Genomic DNA, 21,912 nt, shown 5'->3' on the forward strand with positions numbered 1-21,912 from the left:
TCTACGAATTGGTCCTCTTCGTGTGCTGTTAGTGCCGCTGCCCACCTCCACCCAGGCTCCCGTGGGGACAATGACAGGCACTGTGGCTTGCCCCCAGTGGGTAAAAGCTTTGAGTTTTCTCCCCAAAGTCCCCCTTCAGCTTGTGCTCTGCAAGTGACCAGTCTGAGGCTGGGGTAGCTGAAGATTCTCCCCTTGGCCAGTGAGCCTTCCCCTAGGTCCCTTTAGTGAACTTGTCAAATCTACTCTTGGCAAGAACCCTCCATGGTACCTGATCCCCTTCCATGTCCGATCAAGGCCCCACATCTGCCTCTCACCAGGAGTGTCTGATCCCCTCACCCTGTAGGAAGGTGACTCATCTTGTCCTGCTTGTTCCCACTTCTGAGTCTACCCCACTTCTTGGGTATCTAACTCACTTGACCATACTGTATTTGGGATTGGGTTCAATACTTCCTGCAAAGTCCCATTTCCAAGGCTTCCAAACTCATTGCAGAGGTCCTGGATAATTATTGCCTTATCGTGCCTTAATGGTCAAAGATGATGAAGGCACCACGATTTAACTACCAGCACTTATAGTGTATGAGAGGAGAAAGAAGTCCACACACAAATGAACACTTGGGGCAAATGGTGAAGGGCTTGCAGCCGTAGCCACAGCTCTTAGAAGCCCCTGCTGTAGGCTAACATGCATCAAAGGCAAGAGGTATTTAATATGCATCTCACCTCAAGCATGTATAAGTCCCCAGAGAATTGTCAGGTTTCAAGGTAATGTGCCTCCGTTAACTAAATCCACGGACAGGGACAGATCTTTCAGAAAGGAGAAAAACGTAGTGGTATCACTAGGTGAGAACACAGTGCAATCTATTTGGACATGCTCTGTGAACATAACAGCCACCAGCCACATGTGCTCCTGAGCCCTTTATTTAAATGAGGCCAGCCTCAAACAAGATGCATTGCAAGCCAAAAATGTATGTCGGACTTAATCAAGTTTGGTACAAAAGATGTAAAACACCCCAGCATTTCTCATTTAAATGTTATGATGAACTAATATTCTGGGTTATTCAGTTAGTTAGGATGATGGCTAACATTCATTTTGTTCATTTCATTTCTTTATATGGCTAAGAAATTTGAAAACTACGTGTGTCTTCCATTGCATCACACTGGACAAGTTCTCCCAAACGGATTATACGTGTAGCTTACTTTTTTTTTTTTTTTTTAAATTTTCTTCCTGCTTCCTCTTGCAGCAGCCAGAGTTTTGGGCAATTTCTTTTTTCTAAAATGAAACTTCTCCTCTCAAGGAGATGGTATTTGTAAAGTGCTCAGATGATGAAGGGCCTCGAGGGTCTCTGTACTTGGCGATGTTTCCTTTGTAACAGGCACTTCTCATATTCAGAACGAATGAGAGAAATGCTAAAATCTCCGAATGTCCTTACCTCTGAAATTACCGTTAGAACATTTCCTTTTATGTTCCTGAAGTTTCCATGGAAGCTTGGGTTCTATACGGCCATCTTCACTTACAGGTACTGCAGATCTCATTTCTGGGGGTTGGAAGTGATTCAGACAGCACTTTAGTTCCTCATTTTCATTTTTTTGTGTGTCTGAGAAAAGACACATGGAAACTTTGGAAACCGGCTCTGGAAAGGGATGTCTTGACCGCCATCCACTGTCAGGCCTGCCCCCTTGTCCCCGAGGGCCTACCTGCCCCATCTCTGCTGGAACACAAAGGAATGCCACATGCGCTTCCTTGGCTTTGCTTTCATGAAGGGGCTGCCAGAACACAACTGTTATTTGAGGGTGTAAGTTGAATATTTCTCAGTTCTATAGTTTAGCTTCCATAACTCAGTTTCATCGGGAAGAGCCCAGAGCTGTGGGCCCAGGTCAGCAGCTGCCAGGAGGGACTGTCACAGATAAGCCTGGCTGGATGGACACAGACTGAGCACAGGCGCCCCTTTCTTACTGAAACGGCATCAGCACTCCAACTGGGGCTGTGCCTGCTGTGGTGTGAAGAGAACTGTCCCCCATGGGCTCACGTTTCTGCACACTTGGTCCCAGCCAGTGGCGGTGTTCAGGGAGGTTATGTAACTTTTGGGAAGAGGATCTTTGCTGGAGGAAATACAACAGAGTTGCTCTGAGATTTTACAGCCTCACCCCACTCCCGATTCTGTTTCCCATCCGCAGATGAAATATGATCAGTCCGATTCCTTCTCCTGCCATACCACCTCCCCTGTCTGTTGCCATGACAATGGACTTGGTCCCTCTGGACCCATAAGCCCAAATAAACCCTTTCTTCCCTGTTGAGTACTTTTTGTCACAGAAACAGAAGACACTAGAACATTCAGCTACACTCTCAAATAGCAATGTGGGATGTTGGAACCCTTAGAAAGGAAAATGAGACTGGCTGTGCAGGGCAGTGAGCACAAGTGTGAACAGGAAACACCACTGCCAAGACCGGGGAGTGGGGAGTGTTTCAGAAAGCTTCCGGGTCTGGGTCTCAATCACTAACGTGGGCGAATCAGGGGTGTGGACCTGGCTGCCTAAAACGGGGCAAAACAGATGAGTAGAGATGAGTAACTGGCCCAGGGGAGAGTTCACTTCTCATCTGTGCTCCCCTCTGCACCCAGCAATCTCAGAGTTCAGTGTTCGGGCTAGCAACCCTGAACCTGGGCATTGGACTAGGTGCTGGGAGTGCAGAGACCAACCTGCCTGTGGGCTTCTCAGGCTGGTGAGAGGGACGGGTGTCAGCACAGGAGGGTCAGGGGAAACATGGGGGAACTTCCTGCAGAGGACATTAGAGCTGATTGTTTAATGGACAGGAGACAACAGCAAAGTGTCCAAGGCTGAAAGGCCATTAAGGAATGGGGCATGCTGCTACTTCAGATTGGAGGAGGGACCTGGGCCAAAAACCTGAAGAGATGAGCAGGTGGCAGAGCTGGCTAGGGTATAGTCAGCAGTTTCTCCTGCAGCTCAGCCTCCAGGGAACACCACCCATCATCCTCATAGTGATTGTACCCTGTGGACCCTGAGCTGAGGGCCTGCCTAGGCTCCGTCCAAACTCCTGGTACAGAAAGCTGCAAGGCAAGCAACGGGTGCTCTGAGCTGTTAAGTATGCACTTATTTGTTATGGGGCAACAGAAAATGAATGCAACGTACAGATCCCTGGGGAAGAGCTGGGGACCCGGAAGCATTTATAGAGTGCTTAAGAATGCTGTGAACTCTGCTATGATTTTGCAGGCCTGTGCTTTATGAAACCTGCAAAGTGTATTAATTTCTATTGTAGACGTGTTCTCCTCTGGAGCAGGCCAGCTCATGTCCATCTGCACGCAGTCCCAACAGCTTTCAACCAGACAATACAAATGTCACACTTTATAAACCCCGGCCTGTGGGCCTTTTATCAAGGACTTCCGTCAGATACTGCCAGCTGGATTTGAGCAAGTGTCGTGGAGACTCCCGAATGTCACACATCACCAGACAGGGATGAGCCTCAAGGCATTGGGAGACCATCCTCTGCTCCATCTTCAGTGAAGGCACTCCCAAAGAAGGTAGGAAAGGCCACGACTCTTTGTTACTTAGAAACATTTTATTTAGGGACACAGCACAGCACAGAACTACAGCACCGTTTGCTGTTGTCTGCAGACACAACAGCCTTGACTGAGAGCCCTCCCCCTCTTTGGATGAACGTGAGCAGAGTGGGGCCAAGCACCTGCCACGGAAGCACCAAGGAGTTCAGCAGAGGGACAAGCTTCTGATGTGTTCTTTACAAGACTGTTTTCTGACACCATCATCTTTTGAACTTTGTGGAACAAAACCGAAGATGAACTTACGTTTCAAGTTGTTCTTCACTGGCTCAGCAGTTTTACCAAATGACACAGCAAAAGGAACATACATATTTTTCTTGGAAGGTTTCAGAAACATTTAGTCATTAGAAACTTAACTTAGCTGGGCACAATGGCACAAGTGTTTAATACCAGCACTTGGGAGGCAGAACTAAGTGGATCTCTAAGTTGGAGGCCAGCCTGGTCTATAGAGTAAGTTCCAGGACAGCCAAGGCTACACAGAGAAACCTTCTCTCAAAACAACAACAACAAAAAACCCATAAAAACAAAAACAAACAACAAACAAAAACAAAAGCAAAAAATTCTGTAGCCTGGCTACACAGAGAAACCCTGACGCAATGCCCCCCCCAAATACACACACACACACACACACACACACACACACACGCACACACGGAAATTTAAATTATACATAGAACTCCACTGTTCTGAATGGATCAAATTGCAATTATGGCATTTTAAAAAGGCCAACTTGTTAAAAAGTGGAGCTGATTGTATCTATTTTTCTAGGGAATGCTTGTCACACTGCAGAATCCTACAGTTTTCTCCTGTGGCTGAGCAAGGGAAAAAGTGCCCCAAGACACAAGAAACTTGGTACCTTTCAGAAACCCAAGAACAATCACTCATTCAAATCTACAAGCTTCAGCGACAACGTGCTCCACAGCTAGAGATCCAGAAACACAATCGTGTAATTTAACGCAGGAGGAAAGTGAACTACAAATTAGCATCTATTATATTTCACTTTTCACACAATAGCCTCTTTGTCAATCTTGTTAAAGAGGTTTCGTTCTTGTGAGAAAAAAGTCCAAAATGCCAATGATCGCCCCAAAGGCGATCATTCATCTCAGGGCCCGAAGACAAACCATTAATTGGCAATGGCATATTTTAATCCACGGCTTCTTTAAGGGGTTTATTCTGTACTGCTGAGACCAGGATCTTCAAAACTCCCACTTCCTAGTCACTGCAGGACAACCTTGAACTTATGCTGAACTTGGAAAGTGGTCATGACTCATTCCACATCAAAAGCCAGCTTCCAGGGAAAGGCTGTCTGTCTGTCTGCCACACTACTCCTCCTACTAGTCAGTGGAAGGAGCCTTCCCACTACCCTCTCTTCTGTGGAGGACCGCATGCCCATTAAAGCAGATCCTAGATGCCAACAAACTAGGCTTCCTCCCGTCCCCTTGCTCGCTCACTCAAGTGCCTGGTGTGTCTCGGCCGCTGACTTAAGAGTTGGTGATACAGTTACGAATCAAAACTCTAGACCTTTGTAGATCTATTTGTGCTGCTCTGACACTTGCGGATTTAACCCGGCAGCACGTGTGTCCTGAAAGGTGTAGCCACCTGTCCTTCACAGGAACAAAGCCACAGGAGCTAGGTCTCGGGTGGGAATATACACGTTAAAACATACATGCAGCCAGGAGGCGGTGGCGCATGCCTTTAATCCCAGCACTCCAGAGGCAGAGCCAAGTGGATCTCTGTGAGTTCAAGGCCAGCCTAGTCTACAGAGCGAGATCCAGGACAAGTACCAAAACTATGCAGAGAAACCTTGTCTCAAAAAACCAAACCAAACCAAACCAAACCAAAAAAACAAACAAACATGCAAAACAGACCCACCAAACAAGCAGGAGTTTCAGCCCCTACCAGTGCCACTGTGAAGCAGGGTGATGTTCTATAAGTTTCAGCCCCTAACAGTGCCATTGTGAAGCAGGGTGACGTTCTATAAGTTTCAGCCCCTAACCAACAGTGCCACTGTGAAGCAGGGTGATGTTCTATAAGTTTCAGCCCCTAACAGTGCCACTGTGAAGCAGGGTGATGTTCTATAAGTTGTATGTTGTGCCCATCCTCCCTGCACTCCAGAGACTCTCAACAGGGAAGAAAACTGGAAGGTGCTAGCCTCATGACTCCAGAGAAAACAATGTCAATGCTGGTTGCCCGGTCACTCCAGGCCAGAGGCTGCCCACCTCATTCTGACTTTGTGTCTGAGTCTAGAAATGAAGGTGAATAACAATAAGGCATTCTCTCAGAAGTTCAAAAATATGACTCAATTAAGTGAACATACAGCCAAGTCTCAGGCTGAAGGCAGCAGCTTTCTCAAGCACAAGGCACACCCTACTCAGTGAGCAGCTTGCTAGTCAGCAAGTACAAGCTACAAGACACGTTTCTGTTGTAACTTTAAAAATAGCTCCCACCCAGAGCTGGGGGGCCTCTCGAGAGCTCTACGTGCCCCTTGGTAAAATGGCAAATGTGCCAGAACACTGCTCCCAGAATGATCAGTGCTGCTTCCGCTACCACACAACTGTGTGGATCTGGTTTGGAACCTCAGTGGTTCACTAAGACTGGAAACAAGGTCAGTGGCCTCACTGTGGTCATTGAGGACCTGGTATGTCTGTAATAAAAGGACAGGTGCTTACAAAAGCATCCTCCTCATCTCTGGAGAAGTGCTCAAAGTCAGAAAGCCAGCAGAGGGAGGGTTAACTCCAGGGCAAAGTGCACTACTGGGCATCAGTCTACCAGCTCCTTGGAGCTATACACGTACCCCATGGGCTTCTCCCCACGTCCTGGAAGGGAAGTAGAGAAGCCAGCTGCAGCTCAACTGCTCAAAATCATAGGTGCTGCTCTATCTGAACTTCAGCCCAGAGAGGATTTACAGCTGAAGTTGGTCGTCTATCTCCAGGAAAACACCAGACACCATAAATCACCAGCAATGCAACTTAGGGCAGGGGGACCAGACAATAAGGCTCCTCCCGATAACACGGAGGATTTTCTACCTTCTGGAAGGGTCTTTACTGTGGGAATTCTATCGTCTCTTAGTACCTGCCCATGTCTTTGCTGCATATTGCTAGGCTCTGATGCCCTCAATACAGGACCTGCCTATTCATATATGTCACAGCCAGTACCAAGTGTGATGCCTAGGATGCCATGGGTCCTACCGTAGCTCAGAGTGAGCATGGGAGGGTGAACTGAAACAGAGGCTGAGGACCCCAAGCACACTTTCTAACCAAAGGACTGCACATGGCTAAGCTCAGAGAGTTCCTGACCTCCTCAAATAAAATATAATTTTTACTGCCTCAAAATACAAGTTATGCTACAAGAAAGATGATGCTTTTTGAAAAAAAAATCCACATCCTAGAAAAAGATTTTAAAGGTCATTAAAAAAAAAAAAAAAAAAAAGAACAAAACCCACACAGACATACTGTAGAGAATTGTAATGAAATGTCTCCAACACAACAATGTAAAAATGTATGAAATCAGTTCCTTAGTTACCATGTCACAGTCATACTCTAACTCAACAGAAAGACGTATCCTGGAACAATGCCATTCACAGCACCCAGTACACTCTTGATATTTATATGAGCTTTCCAACTCAGAAACTGCCATGGAAGTACAAGAAAAATCTGCTTCTCTGTACATTCCCAAAGGCAGACAGCCAATGTAACTTCTCACCTCACCATAAAGCAATTAGATTAGGTAAACAATTGTCCCTCAGATTGGCCAAAAGTAAACTGGGTGGTTCCTGAGGACTTTTATGTAAACAACGTGTTAAAAATGGGCAGCTCTGCAGACTAAAGAGCTTTTATATAAAGTGTGAATGGACAGCATGTTCACATGGTCAGAATGTGAACAGGCTTTAACGATTTCTAAGTCAGCATGCATGTTTATAAAGCCAGGCCTCATGACTCACACCTGTGATCCCTACACTAAGGAGGCTGAGCGAGGAAGATTGATGTAATTCCAAGGGCAGACCATGAGCTACAAAGCGAGAACATGACACAAAAAGTCAAACTGTTTACAAAGCAGTGCTTATATCTTTCCTAACTACCCATGTGTATAATCTATTCTATAATTCTTATCAATGCTAGAATGTTCTCAAATGAACTCAATTCTATAAATTAATCTGCAATTTAGAAAGTTGTGCTTAAATATAAACAATCTGTCTCCAAACGCATGGCAAAGGTCACTCTCGTGTCAGCTCCGTGTTCGGCTCCCATTGGGCAAAGTGTCCCTCCCTGTGTTCTGTCAATGTGCTTCAGTAAAATGCTGTTCTCCTGTCTCAGATGTCTTGATGACATCTATCAATGACCTCTAAATTCAGATTTCCCACTAGGCTATTTCTGAAGCCTTCCTTCCAAGAGTCACCACGACGTGAGCTGACACACTACAACTCTGTCTCCTTAGCTGCGTTCAGTCGGCACTGCCTCAGCCTGCTGTCCTTGCAGAGGCCACAGGGCAGTGAGCAGTGGTTAGAGGACAACAATTAGCTGAGGCTGGCAAGTGACAGGAGAGTTTGCAAGTACAAGAGTCGAGACACCAGGTCACACCCAATTTAGGATGCTTCCATGCACAGGCCAACCTTGCTGGTAGGCCAGTGAATGCTTTTCTTGTTCAACAGCCTTAGTAAGGGCACACAGAGGGCATTATTAAATATATTCTGGCATGTTTATTATTATCTCATAAAATAAGACATCCCTCAAAGTGCTTGCTCTCTGGAAGCTCCAGGTCTCCCAACACCATCAGTCCAAAATGGTGTTTCTCTAGAAGGCTCAGTGCTCTTAATTGCCCTTCAATGAGGGCTTCAAACAAAGCCCACTTACTCATTTCCATATTTTGTCTGTAGGACATTCCTAACCCATTCTTCTATGACAATACTGGCCATTATGTCTATTCGGGACTGGTAAGACACACACCATATCACTACCAAAAACATTTACAGCGAACTAACCACAGACCCAACAGCTACAGAAGTCACGGACTCGAAATTCAAGAACGAAACCATTAGCAAGATGAATTCAGAAGTCTCTGTCGAGAGTTCTTCTCTCCATTATTTGCTGTAGTATCACTGCTCAGGTCCAAATCTGTCAAAATTGAAACCATCATTTAGAAAGGAGGAAAAGCAGGAAGCACTTGTGTTACCCAGCTGTGAGGAGGATTTCTCACACACACTGTTTTACCATGTCTGCTGCTTAGTGTGAAGTTAGGTCAAGGCAAGGAGCCAACACACTCCCTTTTAAAGTCAAATGGTGGCTTTGGGAGTAACGCACCACTCTCTGGGTTATATGAGGCCTGCCCCTGAGGAGGGCATTCACACCTGTACAGTAAACATGATCCAAAGCCCATAGCTCAGGAGGCCCTAGGTTCTAGAGAAGCTAAATGGACATGTTGTCAACTCCCTTCTAAACATTTATGGTTCTACCCATAGATCAGTGTGGCCCTCAACCTCGACCAGAGACCCTCCCTTCTGCAGTGGGCTGCAGTCAATGCAGAGACTCCTAACAGGTGAAAGTGCTGAGAGGAAGTGATGTGACTGCGGAGTGCTCAGTCCTAAATGAGACATCAATACTGACCCCCCAGCCCCTAAATCAGAGCTCAGGGAACGTCCACAAAGAGGAAAGAAAATTAAGAGCAAAGGGGGTGGGGGACAAAATGTGGGCATCTGAACACGATGTGGCTTGGCGCTCATGAGCTCACTGCAGCTCTGGTGACCTGCACAAGACACACCCAACACGGTCATCAACATCCTTTGCAGGCAGCACTAACTGGACTCAGTGGGTCATTAAAAAAAAGATAGGAAGGAGAGAAGGGGATGGATTGGGAGAAGCTGGCTATGATATCAAGATATACTGTAAACATGTACGAATTTGTCAAAGAACAAATAACAGATACTAAAGAGAAGGAAAGGCAGAGAAGGACAAAGAGACGGGAGGTACAGACAGGAAGACAAGACAGAGACAACGAGAAGAGTGCTAGACACAGAGGCGGAGCGTGAGACAGCGAACAGGACACAGACAGAGCAGCCAGAGGGCGGAGAGGCAGACAGAGGGAGAAGCACAGATTCATCCTTGTTTGGAAACTTGGGTTCCCACACTCTCCCCCAGGACAGCACTGGCGCAGTGGTTCAAGTGACGGGCAGGGTAAAGACAGCCCAGACTGCTGCAAAGGTGTGCCTGTCCAGAGAGCCAACCGTACCTTTGAACTCCCCCGTCCGGCTCCTCTGGTCCTCTCCCTTGATCTCTGAGGACATGGGAGTTTTTCCATCAATGACGTCCATCTTGATCATGCCTAGGTTGGTCAGGAGCAGCATGGGGTCGATGCCCTGCCCGTTGCTTTTAATGTTCTCCAGCACCTTAAGACACTTGTATGATTTGAGCTCACTTATGTTCTCTTCCAGAAAAAGGTTGTAGAGGCTCAAGTCATTGTAGCCTTCAGATTTGAAATGTAGAACATCAAAGGTCGGCAGGATTTCATACACTTTGAGAACATCTGTCTTCTGCCGGAACGGGACGAACAGCGTGTAGATGACCACAGGAGCCAGCAGAGCATACACTATGAGGTTAATGAAGCTGAGCAGCTGGAAGATGCCGACGGCGATGAGCTTGCACTGGAAGCGGTCAGGAATGGCGCTGTCATTTCTCAGGACGCCCGATTTGATGCTGCACAGAAACTCGTCAGAGAGGGAGGAGAGGCTGAAGTAATAGCTCAAGTAGATACATGCCAGCAATATGACGACAAATGTCACCAGCCGGCAGCTAATGTACTTCACGATTAAATGATTAGAGTTCTTCTTTGTCTTCAAGTACTGCTCCACGATTGGGTACTTGAAGTGGCTTTCAGATATCTCCCACAGACTGAAAAACAAAGCAAACAAAACTAACTGAGACCCCTGCCAGTCTCCTCAAATGACAAAGGCACGGGCATGTTCAACACCGTCACACAGAAAACTTCAAACACATTAACTATAAGTCCACTCAGGTACTAGGGGATAAAACCATGCTTAAAACCTCTTTTTCCTTTGATATTTTAAACATTTAAAAATTTTATATGAGTACTTTGCCTGCATGTGTGCAGTGCCCTTGGGAGCCAGAAGAGGGTGTTAGATGCCTGGAACTGGAGTAACAGACAATTGTAAGCCAACATGTGGATGCTGGGAACCACACTCAGGCCCTCTGAAAGAGCAGCAAGTGCCCTTAACTGCTGAGTCATCTCTCCAGGTCCCCTTCTAATATTTTAAAGACAATCTGGTTGATTAAATGTGAGTTAATGCTTAACAATTTTTAGGGCAATGCCTAGTACCCAGGGCTCAATGTCTGTTAATTTATCAGATCCAGAATAGCAGCTGGCTTAGTATTGTTGGTTTATAAACCACAATCTCAAGCTAAGCATGCATAATAAAGAAATTTTAAGCCCTACTAGAACACATATGCTTCTACTAGGGAGGGTTGGGGAAACTCAGGGGACCCAAATGGCATTGTTTTGGTCCCTGGCTCTCCCACAAGAGACTACATGAGCGTGTTTATCTAATATCTACAAATAAGGGGGTAGAAAAAGGGGCAAACAAATGCAGTTAATTAATAATGCTGCACTCAAACTGAGTCTGGAATTGTGCTGGCCAGTTTTATGTCAACATGACACAAGCTAGAGTCATTTTACCAGAGGGAACCTCAGTTGAGAAGGCCCCGTACCAGATGTGCCTGGGACAAGCCTGCGCTCCATTTTCTTGTTGGTGACTGAGGTGGGAGGGCCCAGTCACTGCAGGCGGGGCCACCCCTGGACTGGCAGTTCTGGGTGCTGTAAGGAAGCAGGCTGAGCCACCCATGAAGAGCAAGCCAGTGAGCAGCACTCCCCCATGGCCTGTGCATCAGTTCCTGCTCTGCTTGAGTTTTTGTCCTGATTTCTTTCAGTCATGGACTGTAATGTTGAACCGTTAGCTAAAATAAATCCTTTCCCCTTCAAGCTGCTTTGGTCGTGGTATTTTATCACAGCAACAGAAACGCTATGACAGGAATATGGCAGGCACTTTTGAAATAAGACAACTATCGCAGGTATGGTTCTTACTAGCAAAGACAGAGCCAGAGGAAGAACGTGAGAAGGCAGGGCCTCCACCTTCTGGGTCCGCTTCTCTCATCCTTTCTACATGCTTGGCTGCCTCAGAATCCTCTGGCTTCCCCATTACAGGACATCAAAGCAAGCAAGCTACATGTGTGACTTTGATCTGTCACCCCTGTGAGAACTGCTTTTCAAAGGCTGAGACTGGACAGGGAAAGGAACACCGACCCGAGGACAGTGAGGTTGAGGGGGTGAGGTTGTCCCCTGTCAGTTGATGGCAGACTCCGACCTACCCCTTCCCACTCTTGGCAGTCAGCACTCTGGGCCAGCCCGGCAGGAGAAAAGGCAGGGAACTTATCCTAGGGTCTATGAGCAGCTCTCTGGAGCTGTTACCTTTGTCCCACATTCTCATTCACTCCTGGCGGTCCAGGTCCATCTCTCAGGTCCAAGTCCCGAGCACTCTTGGCAGCCTTGATGGCACGGTTGTAGACTTTGTCAAGTTCTTCCATGATAAACTTCAGGTCTGAGCAGAGATGGGGAGCCGCTGCGAAGCGCCAGAACAGCGTGGGCAGGTACAGGAGTATGGCAAAGAGCAGCAGGATGTACGGGAAGAACTAGAGAGCAAGAGGCAGTCATGGTTAGCACACCCGTTCAGAGCGGCAAGAAGCTGCCATCAGCTTGCTGGGAAGCCGTCCTGACTGTGCCAGCAGCTGCTCTCGTCCTCATATCGGGGACACATCGCATTCCCATGTCACTCATGGACACCAGCTTGCTGCCTGCCGATCACTGCTTGTTTCAATTTCTGACCCACAGGTGACCCTTTTCAATCAACAGACATAATTTGAACGAACTGGTGACTACATGGAGACGAACAGTATTTCCTTCTGAGAAGAAGAGGAGAAGGGGAAGGAGAAGGAGAGGAAGAGGAGGAGGAGGAGGAGGAGGAGGAGGAAGGAGGAGGAGGAGGAGGAGGAGGAGGAGGAGGAGGAGGAGAAGAAGAAGAAGAAGAAGAAGAAGAAGAAGAAGAAGAAGAAGAAGAAGAAAGTTCACTCCCCTATTCTATACAGCAATTCCTCAGCAGAACTACAATTAAGAAACAGGTAAATGTCACAGTGACCTTTGCTAGGTTTTGTTGTTGTTCTTGTTTTTCCTTTTATTTGTTCTGGTTTAAAGCTCTAGTTTTTTTGTTTTACTTTTTACTTCTTTGGAGTCTGGGAAAATGCCAAAGAAACATCATGAAAACCTCTGGAGTCAGTGGTCCGGTAACTGTCCTGTAAAGCAGCTAGAATAAGCACCTAAAACCTGCAGGGTGTGGAGGGAAGGAGCTTCCCAGCTGAACAGACCAAAGCCTCACCACAGTACAGAACCACGGTACAGAATCCCGGGGAGGCACCAGGATTGGTGGACTCACAGAGCGAGGAGGAGGGGACTCGGATGTCTGGAGAGTGAAGGGTGACCTGGAACTCAGTCCAATTAGAAGCTCAGGAAGACGGCAGCACTGGGCTCCACCGAAGTGTGGCCTTGTGGCTTGGGCCATGAGTCACAAAGCCTCTGACCCTCAGTTTCCCGCTCTGAAGTGGTCACGTGATACAGGTGTCATAAAGATGAAGCTGGGTCACTCCAGAGAAGATGCTAAACAAGACTGACGCCTGGCCTGCCATAGGCACCGGAGATCCCCGGGAAAACTAACAACAGGGCTTCCTCCTGTCGGTCCTTCTGATGCCCCACAGGCCTGTGAGGAGAGGAGAGGGGAAGCCTGGAGTGGTTTCTGGCCCCAGGTCCCAAAGCTCCCAAGTGACCCAGTTAGAATGTAACCCCCAAGCTACAGCTCTACACGGCATTACGTTACATTGTTCCAGCCCCACACTGGTCATTCTAACTGGGCACGTACCCTCTCCTTGAACATATCTAAGAGCACAGAACCTGTGCTAGGCCTGTGCTGTGACTGCCGCAGGACACTGGTGCTGCGAAGGCACTATCAGCATTCCTGGAACCCCGCCAGCTTCCCCATGGGGACGCTTACATGTCCACAGCACACACGTCAACTGGCAATGACTACCAAGTAAAATCCCCAGGCTTGGGTTCGGACCTCACGAGTTTTCGCATGGTTGTCCTCTTTCCCTCTCTAAAGACCCGGCCCCAGGGCACCCATCACCCCTCCAGCTGCTGTGGCTCCATAGTTCTCGAGGTTTTGTCAAAATGCCTTGGTTTTTGCTTTTTTGTTCCATTTGTTTTAAATGCATGAAGCAACACATGCAGGTTCACAAAAGAAATGGGTGTGCTGATGCAGTTATCAAAATATGGAAAAGTCAATTTACATGTGCTTCGCTGTTATTAACCCCGAAACAGGGTCCAGTGGATAGTCTCTGAGCTGCTACAGCTCTGAAGTGGACGTGAGGGAACCACCTTAACCCAGACAGAATTTCTTCGCTGGGTGACAAAGCCCTTGCTGGTGTGCCCTACATGTAATTTTCAATGTTAACTCTAGTAGAAGTTAAGGAGGAATAGGGCAATCATCTGTTCACAAACATCCCCAAGCTCCCATGCGCCCTTCCTGGAATCCCTGATGTAATAGAAACAGAGAAGGAAACCCAAATGGATCCAAATTTTGCAGCACCCTCCATGAGGCTGTGCTTTGGGATTTGCACAGGACCAGGTCCTTCAATGTCAGCCTGATCTGCAAAGAGCCGACCGACACACAGTGGCACACCTTGCAGGTTGGGCATTGCTGAACCACACTGCGGCTGAGTTAGTTTACAGTTAGCAATGTTTATCCATCTTGGCCTATTCTAGTCCCTGTCTACTACGAAAGTGAACCTGGCAGCCATGCTGCTTCCAACATTGGGACAGCCAAGCACTTTCCCTGGGAACCACAGGCAGTGGAACTATTTCTAACTTGGGCTTGTGAAATATTTTTATGGGTCATGCTCGTTTTGGGGGTTATTTGAATAACAGCATTTACCTTGGACTGTTCCCCTAATGTAACAAGTGTACAATCTGTCAAACACACCCAAGGAGTGTGGCATGTAGCCCAACAGGCAGTAGAACACATTCACTGTAATTAGAAAAAATGAATGTTTAAGGGTATTACACGGAGAGTGTTTGCAGTTTCCTAAATTTCCTTGCACCCTGGCTGCCTGTGCAGGAATGTATAGAAATGTCTTGTTTGTTGGTTTTTCCCTAGACTTATACTCTCCCACGCCCATCAAAAACAAAGGGACCATTCTGCGTGTCTTCAACATGGCAATCAAATCGATTCAACTGAAATCTAAAAAGTGTTAGTTAAATTTTAGTGTTTACAATCTTTTTGCTGGAGTAAGAATATGGAGAATCACCGAGGTGTCTGCATGAGGGGAAGCTCTGTGGCCAGCGCTACCTGCTCCATACTAGGTCTGGGGTGCATGTCACTCAAAGCTTGGACTGCACCCCTTGGTATAATGTCCCACTTGGTTGGCACTGTGCTCTTCCCAAGACAGTGAGACCCTCCCGGAGAACCAAGCAGTCACTACCTGCAACTCTCAGCCTGTTCACTTTCAAATTTGTGTTGTTCCTGGAAGGGGTTGGGGTCACATGACCTCTGTGTGGGAGGAGCCTGAGGTGATCCGGAACAACCTCCCTCTGTGGTCTAACTCTTTCTTCATCTAAGGCAAAGATCCACGCAAGCAGCTAAACAATGCCCCCCACGGGATGTGCCACTTGTCTTACGGGACTAACTGTGGTGGGATGTGGACTCTGAACATTTCTAGCATCTGCTCTGGGCCGGGCAGTGGCAGGGTGCATGCCGCCCCACCCCCAGGTTCAAGCAGCAGCATCTCTTCGGAGGTCACATGGCCCAACAATTAGCCATCAAAACACAGCAAAGCGCAGTATAGTTGTTACGTTGTTTATGTTGGTGGTGTTTGTGTTGTTACGTTGTTTGTGTTGGTGGTGTTTGTGTTGTTACGTTATTTACATTGGTGGTGTTTATGTTGTTACGTTATTTATGTTGGTGGTGTTTGTGTTGTTACGTTGTTTATGTTGGGTAGGTGGAAACTCACCAGACATCTGGAAAGCTTCTAGGCAGAGGAAAGCAGATGCTCAGAGGACAGAGAAAACAGAAAAGGCCCTAAAGAAAGATGTCAGAACCTTCACAAGAGGGGCAGGCCCTACTGCTTATTACAGAAAGAGCAAACAAAAAGAGAAATACGACTGTGCTTAACTAAGGCCACAGTTCTCCTCTGTAGTCCTCCGAGCATCTGCTTTCCTCTGCCTGGAAGCTTCCCAGATGTCTGGTGAGTTCCCACCTACCCAATATAAACAACGTAACAACACAACCACCACCAACATAAACAACGTAACAACACAAACACCACCAACATAAACAACAAGCCCATGGGCAAAGAAGGAGAAAGGAGTTGAGATCAGATGGTTGACAGATGGTGAACAGAAGCCCTTGAAAATCCAAGAGCCAGGGCTGGAAAGATGGCCCAGTGGTTAGGAGAACCCGGGTCCATTCTCAGCACCCACATGGTGGTTCACAACTGTCTGCAACTCCAGTTCCAGGGCTCCGACACTCTTCTGGGAGCCAGGCCTGTTGGTGGTGCACAAACATACTTGAAGGCAAAAAGAAAAGAAAGAAACAAACAAACCAAGAGCCCTTGGGTGTGAAACAGCTCAGAAATACGGTCACAGTGATAGAGATAATAGTTAGCTCTAATGAGGACAGAGAGAGTAGGACCTAAACCAAAGGCTACGGCAGGAACAGGCCATAGGTGGGAGTCTGGTGAATGAAGGCAGAGAGTGGAGACCTGTGTCTACCATCTGAGGAGCAGGTGTGACAGTGTCCCCTCTCATCTTCCCCTGAGGTCTAAGGATCAACCAGAGACTAAACGCCTACTGCGGAGTTCGTTCTGGTCTGTGGCGGTTGTCACAGAGGCTCTAGGGAACGCCAAACGTTAGCTAGCAACTGAACTATGAAGGCCCCCAATTCCCACGCTGCGCATAGCCGGAGACCAGTGGCAGAGAGCAGGATCAAAAATGCCCTGCAAGGCAACAAAGCAGTCCCGAGCACATGCAGAGGTGACAAGGCAGGCGTCACTGCAGCAGAAGGCAGAAGCGACGGGACTTTAGACAGCGGCACAGAGAGGGCACTCGTGTGAGCCGGAAAGGCAGAAAACCTGAGGACTCCGGCGGGCCTCTGGCCTGTGCAGGGGCCTGGGCGCTGGCACTGGCCGCTGACAGAAACACAGGAGGGACAGGGAGGGACATGGGCGGCAGATCTAAATTGAGAGACTGGCATGAGGTGCCGCTAGTCAAGAATCAGCTGGAATCCCTGATGTGATAGAAACAGAGAAGGAAAGACAGCTGAGAGCGAGGGAGGGGTCTGGCTTGTGCTCAGGACCCGACGGCACACAGACAGCTGAAGCCAAGAACACAACGGCAGCGATGACCCCAGAGAATGGGGGGCAGCTAGAGAGGGGCCCCAGGGGGCCCTGTAACACTGCAGGGTCAGACAGAGAATGAATACTGGAAGAGACAAGAAGGTCAGAAAGTAGGAAGCAGGCAAAACAAGATCATCTTGGATTTGGGGACATGAAATACAAAGGTGTGAAAGATGCGGGTCCTGGCTGCGGGATGTTCAGATAAAAAGTCACGTAAAGACCATTCCAAATACGGAAAATGAGGAATGGAGCATCACACCCTGGGCAGCCTTCAGAGTGCAGACATAAAGACATCAAGGGGAAGTCAACAGGCGGGTGGCAGCTGAGGGTGGGTATCACTTAGTCCTGGAGAGGATGGCGAGTTAAGCGTCTGCACAGAAGAAGGAAAGGGCTGAGCCAGAAGAACCGGAGCCACATGCCAGGGGTAAGGCTCTGCATGGGACCACATGCTCCATGCAGTACTCTGAGAGCACTTTAGGACTGAAGATAGACACAGGTTTCCTGTGAAGTGCCAAGACTTTGGGAGCCACGTTGTTCCAGCTGCAGCCATTCCCTTTGGCCGCAGGGCTGTGAAAACAGTGTGTAGATTAATAGGGAAAGGCATCTGTTATCAGTTTAAAACGGTATCTGAAGAGAGGCTGGGTGTGGCTTGAGAACATGTGGCATCACAGTTTGCCAACCTGACCTGGATTCTGCTTTTTGAAGAGCGGTGGTCCTCAGACCAGTGACTTCACTATTATTCCTGAAGCTGCTAGAGTCTCTGTGATTGCTCGCTCTGTCAATTTGATATAACCTAGAAGAGTGGTTCTCAACTTGTGGGTCACAACCCCTTGGGGGGGGCGGTGGCGCTGAATGACCCTGCTGTGGAATAATCCTTTTGTATACTGTGAAGATTTGTCACTCGGATTGGTTTTTAATAAAGACGCTGACTGGCCAGTACCCGAACAGGATAAGGTTAGGCAGGAAAGCCAAACTGAGAATGCTGGGAGGAAGAAGCAAGATGAACAACATGCCGTACTGAGAAAAGGTACCAAGCCACGTGGCAAAGAATAGATAAAAAATAAGGTTAATTTAAATGGAAGAGTTAGCTAGTAACAAGCCTGAGCTATTGGCCAGGCATTTATTAAGCCTCCATATCCGTAATTTGGAAGCAGGCTGGTGGGACAGGAAAACTCCACCTACATGACCCTTCCACAGGGGTCACATATCAGATATCCTGCATATCAGATATTTACATTATGATTCAGAATAGTAGCAAAATTATGAAGTAGCAATGAAAATAATGTTATGGTTGGGGATCACTACAGCATGAGGAACTGTATTAAAGGGTCACAGCATTAGGAAGGTTGAGAACCACTGTTCTAGAATCATCTAGGAAAAGAGTCTCAATGAGTGACCATCTACAGCTGGCTTGTGGGCATGGCTGTGGGAGACTGCCTCAAGTTAATTGGTGTGGGAAAACCAAGCTCACTGTGAGAAGCACTATTCCCTAGGTGGGGGTGGGAGGTGGTCCTAAACTGCACAAGAGTGGAGCTGGGCACAAGCAAGCAGTGAGCATGCATGTGTTCATTCCTCTCTGCTCTTGACTGTGGATGTGATGTGGTCAGCTGCGTCAAGTCCTGTGGCCTTGACTTTCCCACAGTGATGGACTAGAAGCTGGAAGTGTACGCTGACATAAACCATTCTCCCATAAGTTGATTCTGTCAAGGTATCATAGCAACAGAAAAGAAACTAAAACAGACATAGACCTGCAGGCCCACAATGACAGCATGTGCCCAATGATGTAAAGGCACACACTATGTGAGGAACACCAGTCTAAATCGGTGGTGCTCCAAGCCAGGCCAGTAGCATCAGACTCTTGGAGGATTCTGAGAAAAAACTACATTCCTGGCATTAACTCCAACGTTAGACGGTCCACCCTAGCAGTGTGGGTGGGGCTCAGACCCCTTGTTTGCATATATTCCAAGTAATGTCAGAGGCTTCATGCGAATCCTCCAACTAGGTCTCTGTGACTCCACTTTAGAAAAGTATTTTGCCCGCTTTGTTAAATAATCTTTATTCTTATTCTTATTTTTTCTTTTAAGGGCTCAGTTTCAAAGAGAAACCTCACTAATCTTTGCCGATGTTCTGGACGGGAATGAAGAGAACAATGAGAGTTCGCGCAGTCTTAAAGCGCCCCCTGCTGGCCTTCCGGATGCACTCCCGTGGCCTGCCCACACTCCCAGCTCTCAGCGCCGCCACCGGAGCCATCAGCAGTGACTGCAGTCGGAGAGGAAGGTGGAAGGGATGAGGGAGAGAAGTCAGCAGGGACAGTTACACCACTGACACGCCAGTCCACGGGACAGTCACGTAAACATTACACTGAAGAATGTCTTTTGGGGGACGTGAGTCTCCTGGAGAAGCCACACAGGACACACACATGCACACGCATGCATGCGCGCGCGCACACACACACACACACTCGCATGCACACGCACGCACGCATGCGCACGCACACACATGCACGCACGCACATGCACGCACGCACACTCATGCACACGCACGCGCACACACACGCACACGCACACACACACACACGCACACACACACACACACACGCCCCTGCCTCTCTTCCTCACTGGACACATATACCACAGTGAGCCACTTACAAAAAGTGATTTAAAAAAGCATGTTCTGGGCAAGGGGTTTTGTAACCTGAAAATTTCCCCATTTTTTCTTGTTTAAAACCCTATCAAATCATTCTATTGAACTGTTATTTAGTGTGTAAACTTGTATCACTGTTTAAAAAGTATGTTTACTTTAAAAAAAAAGTTTTACAGTAACCACATTTCCTTCCTTCCTTATTTCCTTTCCTTTTCCTCCTTCCTTTCCTTCCTTCCTCCCTTTCTCCTTCCCTCCCTCCCTCTCTCCTTCCCTCCCTCCCTCTCTCCTTCCCTCCTTTCCTCTCTCCTTTCTGTTTTTTTTTTTTTTTTTTTTTTTTCAAGACAGGGTTTCTCTGTGTAGCCCTGGCTGTCCTGGAACTAGCTCTGTAGATCAGGCTGGCCTCAAACTCACAGAGATCCACCTGCCTCTGTCTCTCAAGTGCTAGGATTAAGGGCATGAACTACCACTGCCCAGCTTATGTTAACTACATTTCTGTATTTTATTTTTTAAAAGGTAAAAAACTGAAAAACATTCATTGTGGGACTACAGGATCTATGATTACTATATCTGTGCCCAACTCAAAAAGCCACATCTTTATTCCCATCTGGCATGGGCTACTTTCCCAGTTAGAGAAAATCTTGATTTCTTTTATCTATATTAGACTTGTTTTATTTTTAATTATGTGTGTGAGAGTGTGTATACCAGGTATGTGTGGGTGTGCTTGTGAAGGCCAAAAGATGGGGTCAGATTCCCCTGGGACTGGAGTTGGAGGCAGTCATGAGCTGCCTGATGTGGGAACTGGGAACCAAGCTAAGACCCTCTGAAGAGCAGTACAGACTCTTAACCACACCGATCCATGGCTTCCAGCCCTTCTCATTTCCAGGACCATCGCAATCAAATCCCACACACTGAATGGCCAGGCAATGTGAGTCCTTCTCTGACAGTTCTATAGGCCAAGATGTTCCCACCAAGGGCCCGGGGAGCTCCTTCCTTGCCCCTCCCAGCACCCCTTGGCCTGGGTTACAGGCCACCTTCCCCACACGTGTTCCGGCACTGTCTCCCCTCTATGCGTGCCTATGTCCAAGTTTTCTCCTGTGAGAGGACACCTGCCATATCAGAGGCGTGGCCCACACGACCCCAGGATGCTGTCTCCTAAGTCACTGACTATAGGTACAGCAGATCTGTTCAAATGAAGTCCTATCTAGGTACACAGGGTTAAGACAGCAACATAATCTTTTAAGGAACACAGTCCAACCCAGGACAGCATACCATGTAGTCCATCTTGGTCTCAGTCCCCAGCACACCCCCGGCAGCATCTGGCACAGGCTACTGTACTGACAGCTGATCTCACAGGACAACCTGCTCTTTACTCCTTCCTACAGTCTACCTTTCTGTTTGTCTCTCCACCCAGCTGACTTCTGTGGGTTCCTCTTAAGGCCCCAACTCTCCATGCTCGATGTCCCTTAGATTCTGTCCTAGTTAGCCTTTAATGGTCAGCTTGGCACAGCAGACAGATGGGGGAGCCCTGAATGGGGACCACGGAGCTTAGATCGGCCTGCAGGCATGTTTTCAGGGGACTGTCACGATTGTTAATCGATGTGTGAGGAGCCAGCCTATTGTGGACGGCACCACTTCCTGGGCAGGTGGTCCGGGGCTGTATAAGAAAGGAAGCTAAGCCCGAGCATGAGCCAGAGAGCAAGCCAGCAAGCAGTGTTCCTTCACGGCTGCGGCCTTAAGTTCCTACCCTCAGTTCCTTCAGTGGCAGGTTACAGTCTGGAAGTGTGAGCCAAAGAAATCCTCTCCTCCCCACGCTGCTTTGGTCAGTGTTTATCACAGCAACAGAAAAGAACTAAAACAGACCCATCCCTTCGACACCCACCCTAGAGGGGTTCAGTCGGCCAGCTTCCACACCAAATTCCTGGTAGACGCCAATGCGCGGTGAACCGTATCTTCCATCTACTTATGGCCCAGGGGTCGCAGAGCAACTCTGGTGAGGAGCTGAGCAGAGCCATCCTCTCCTCAGATTTCCTGCATCCCATGCCAATCCCGGGCCACACCCTGGCTCTGATCCTCCCCTCAGCCTCCCATGTCCAGTGGTCACATCTTTTTGGCCCCAGCTCCTCAGACACCTGGAATGCCCTCCTCCTGTATCACCAGGCATGCTATGCCAGGGCTGATTAACTGCTAACACCAACGTGACT

At 48.0% G+C, this 21,912-nt stretch overlaps 1 protein-coding gene across 1 annotated transcript in view; it reads right to left on the reverse strand.

Moving 5' to 3' along the window:
* Positions 1-8,240: 8,240 nt before the first annotated feature.
* The window catches only part of Panx1 (pannexin 1), a 42,000-nt gene continuing 28,328 nt past the window's right edge, over positions 8,241-21,912 (reverse strand). The window contains exons 3-5 of the mRNA XM_052752676.1: positions 12,042-12,262; positions 9,792-10,450; positions 8,241-8,680 (exon numbers count right to left, since the gene is read on the reverse strand). Coding sequence (XP_052608636.1) covers positions 8,601-8,680; positions 9,792-10,450; positions 12,042-12,262 — 960 coding nt within the window. The 3' untranslated portion in view covers positions 8,241-8,600. The remainder of the gene's footprint in view (positions 8,681-9,791; positions 10,451-12,041; positions 12,263-21,912) is intronic.

This window comes from Peromyscus californicus, unplaced genomic scaffold, assembly GCF_007827085.1.
Source record: "Peromyscus californicus insignis strain IS unplaced genomic scaffold, ASM782708v3 Scaffold_11__1_contigs__length_118956290, whole genome shotgun sequence".
NCBI classification, from domain to species: Eukaryota; Metazoa; Chordata; class Mammalia; order Rodentia; family Cricetidae; genus Peromyscus; species Peromyscus californicus.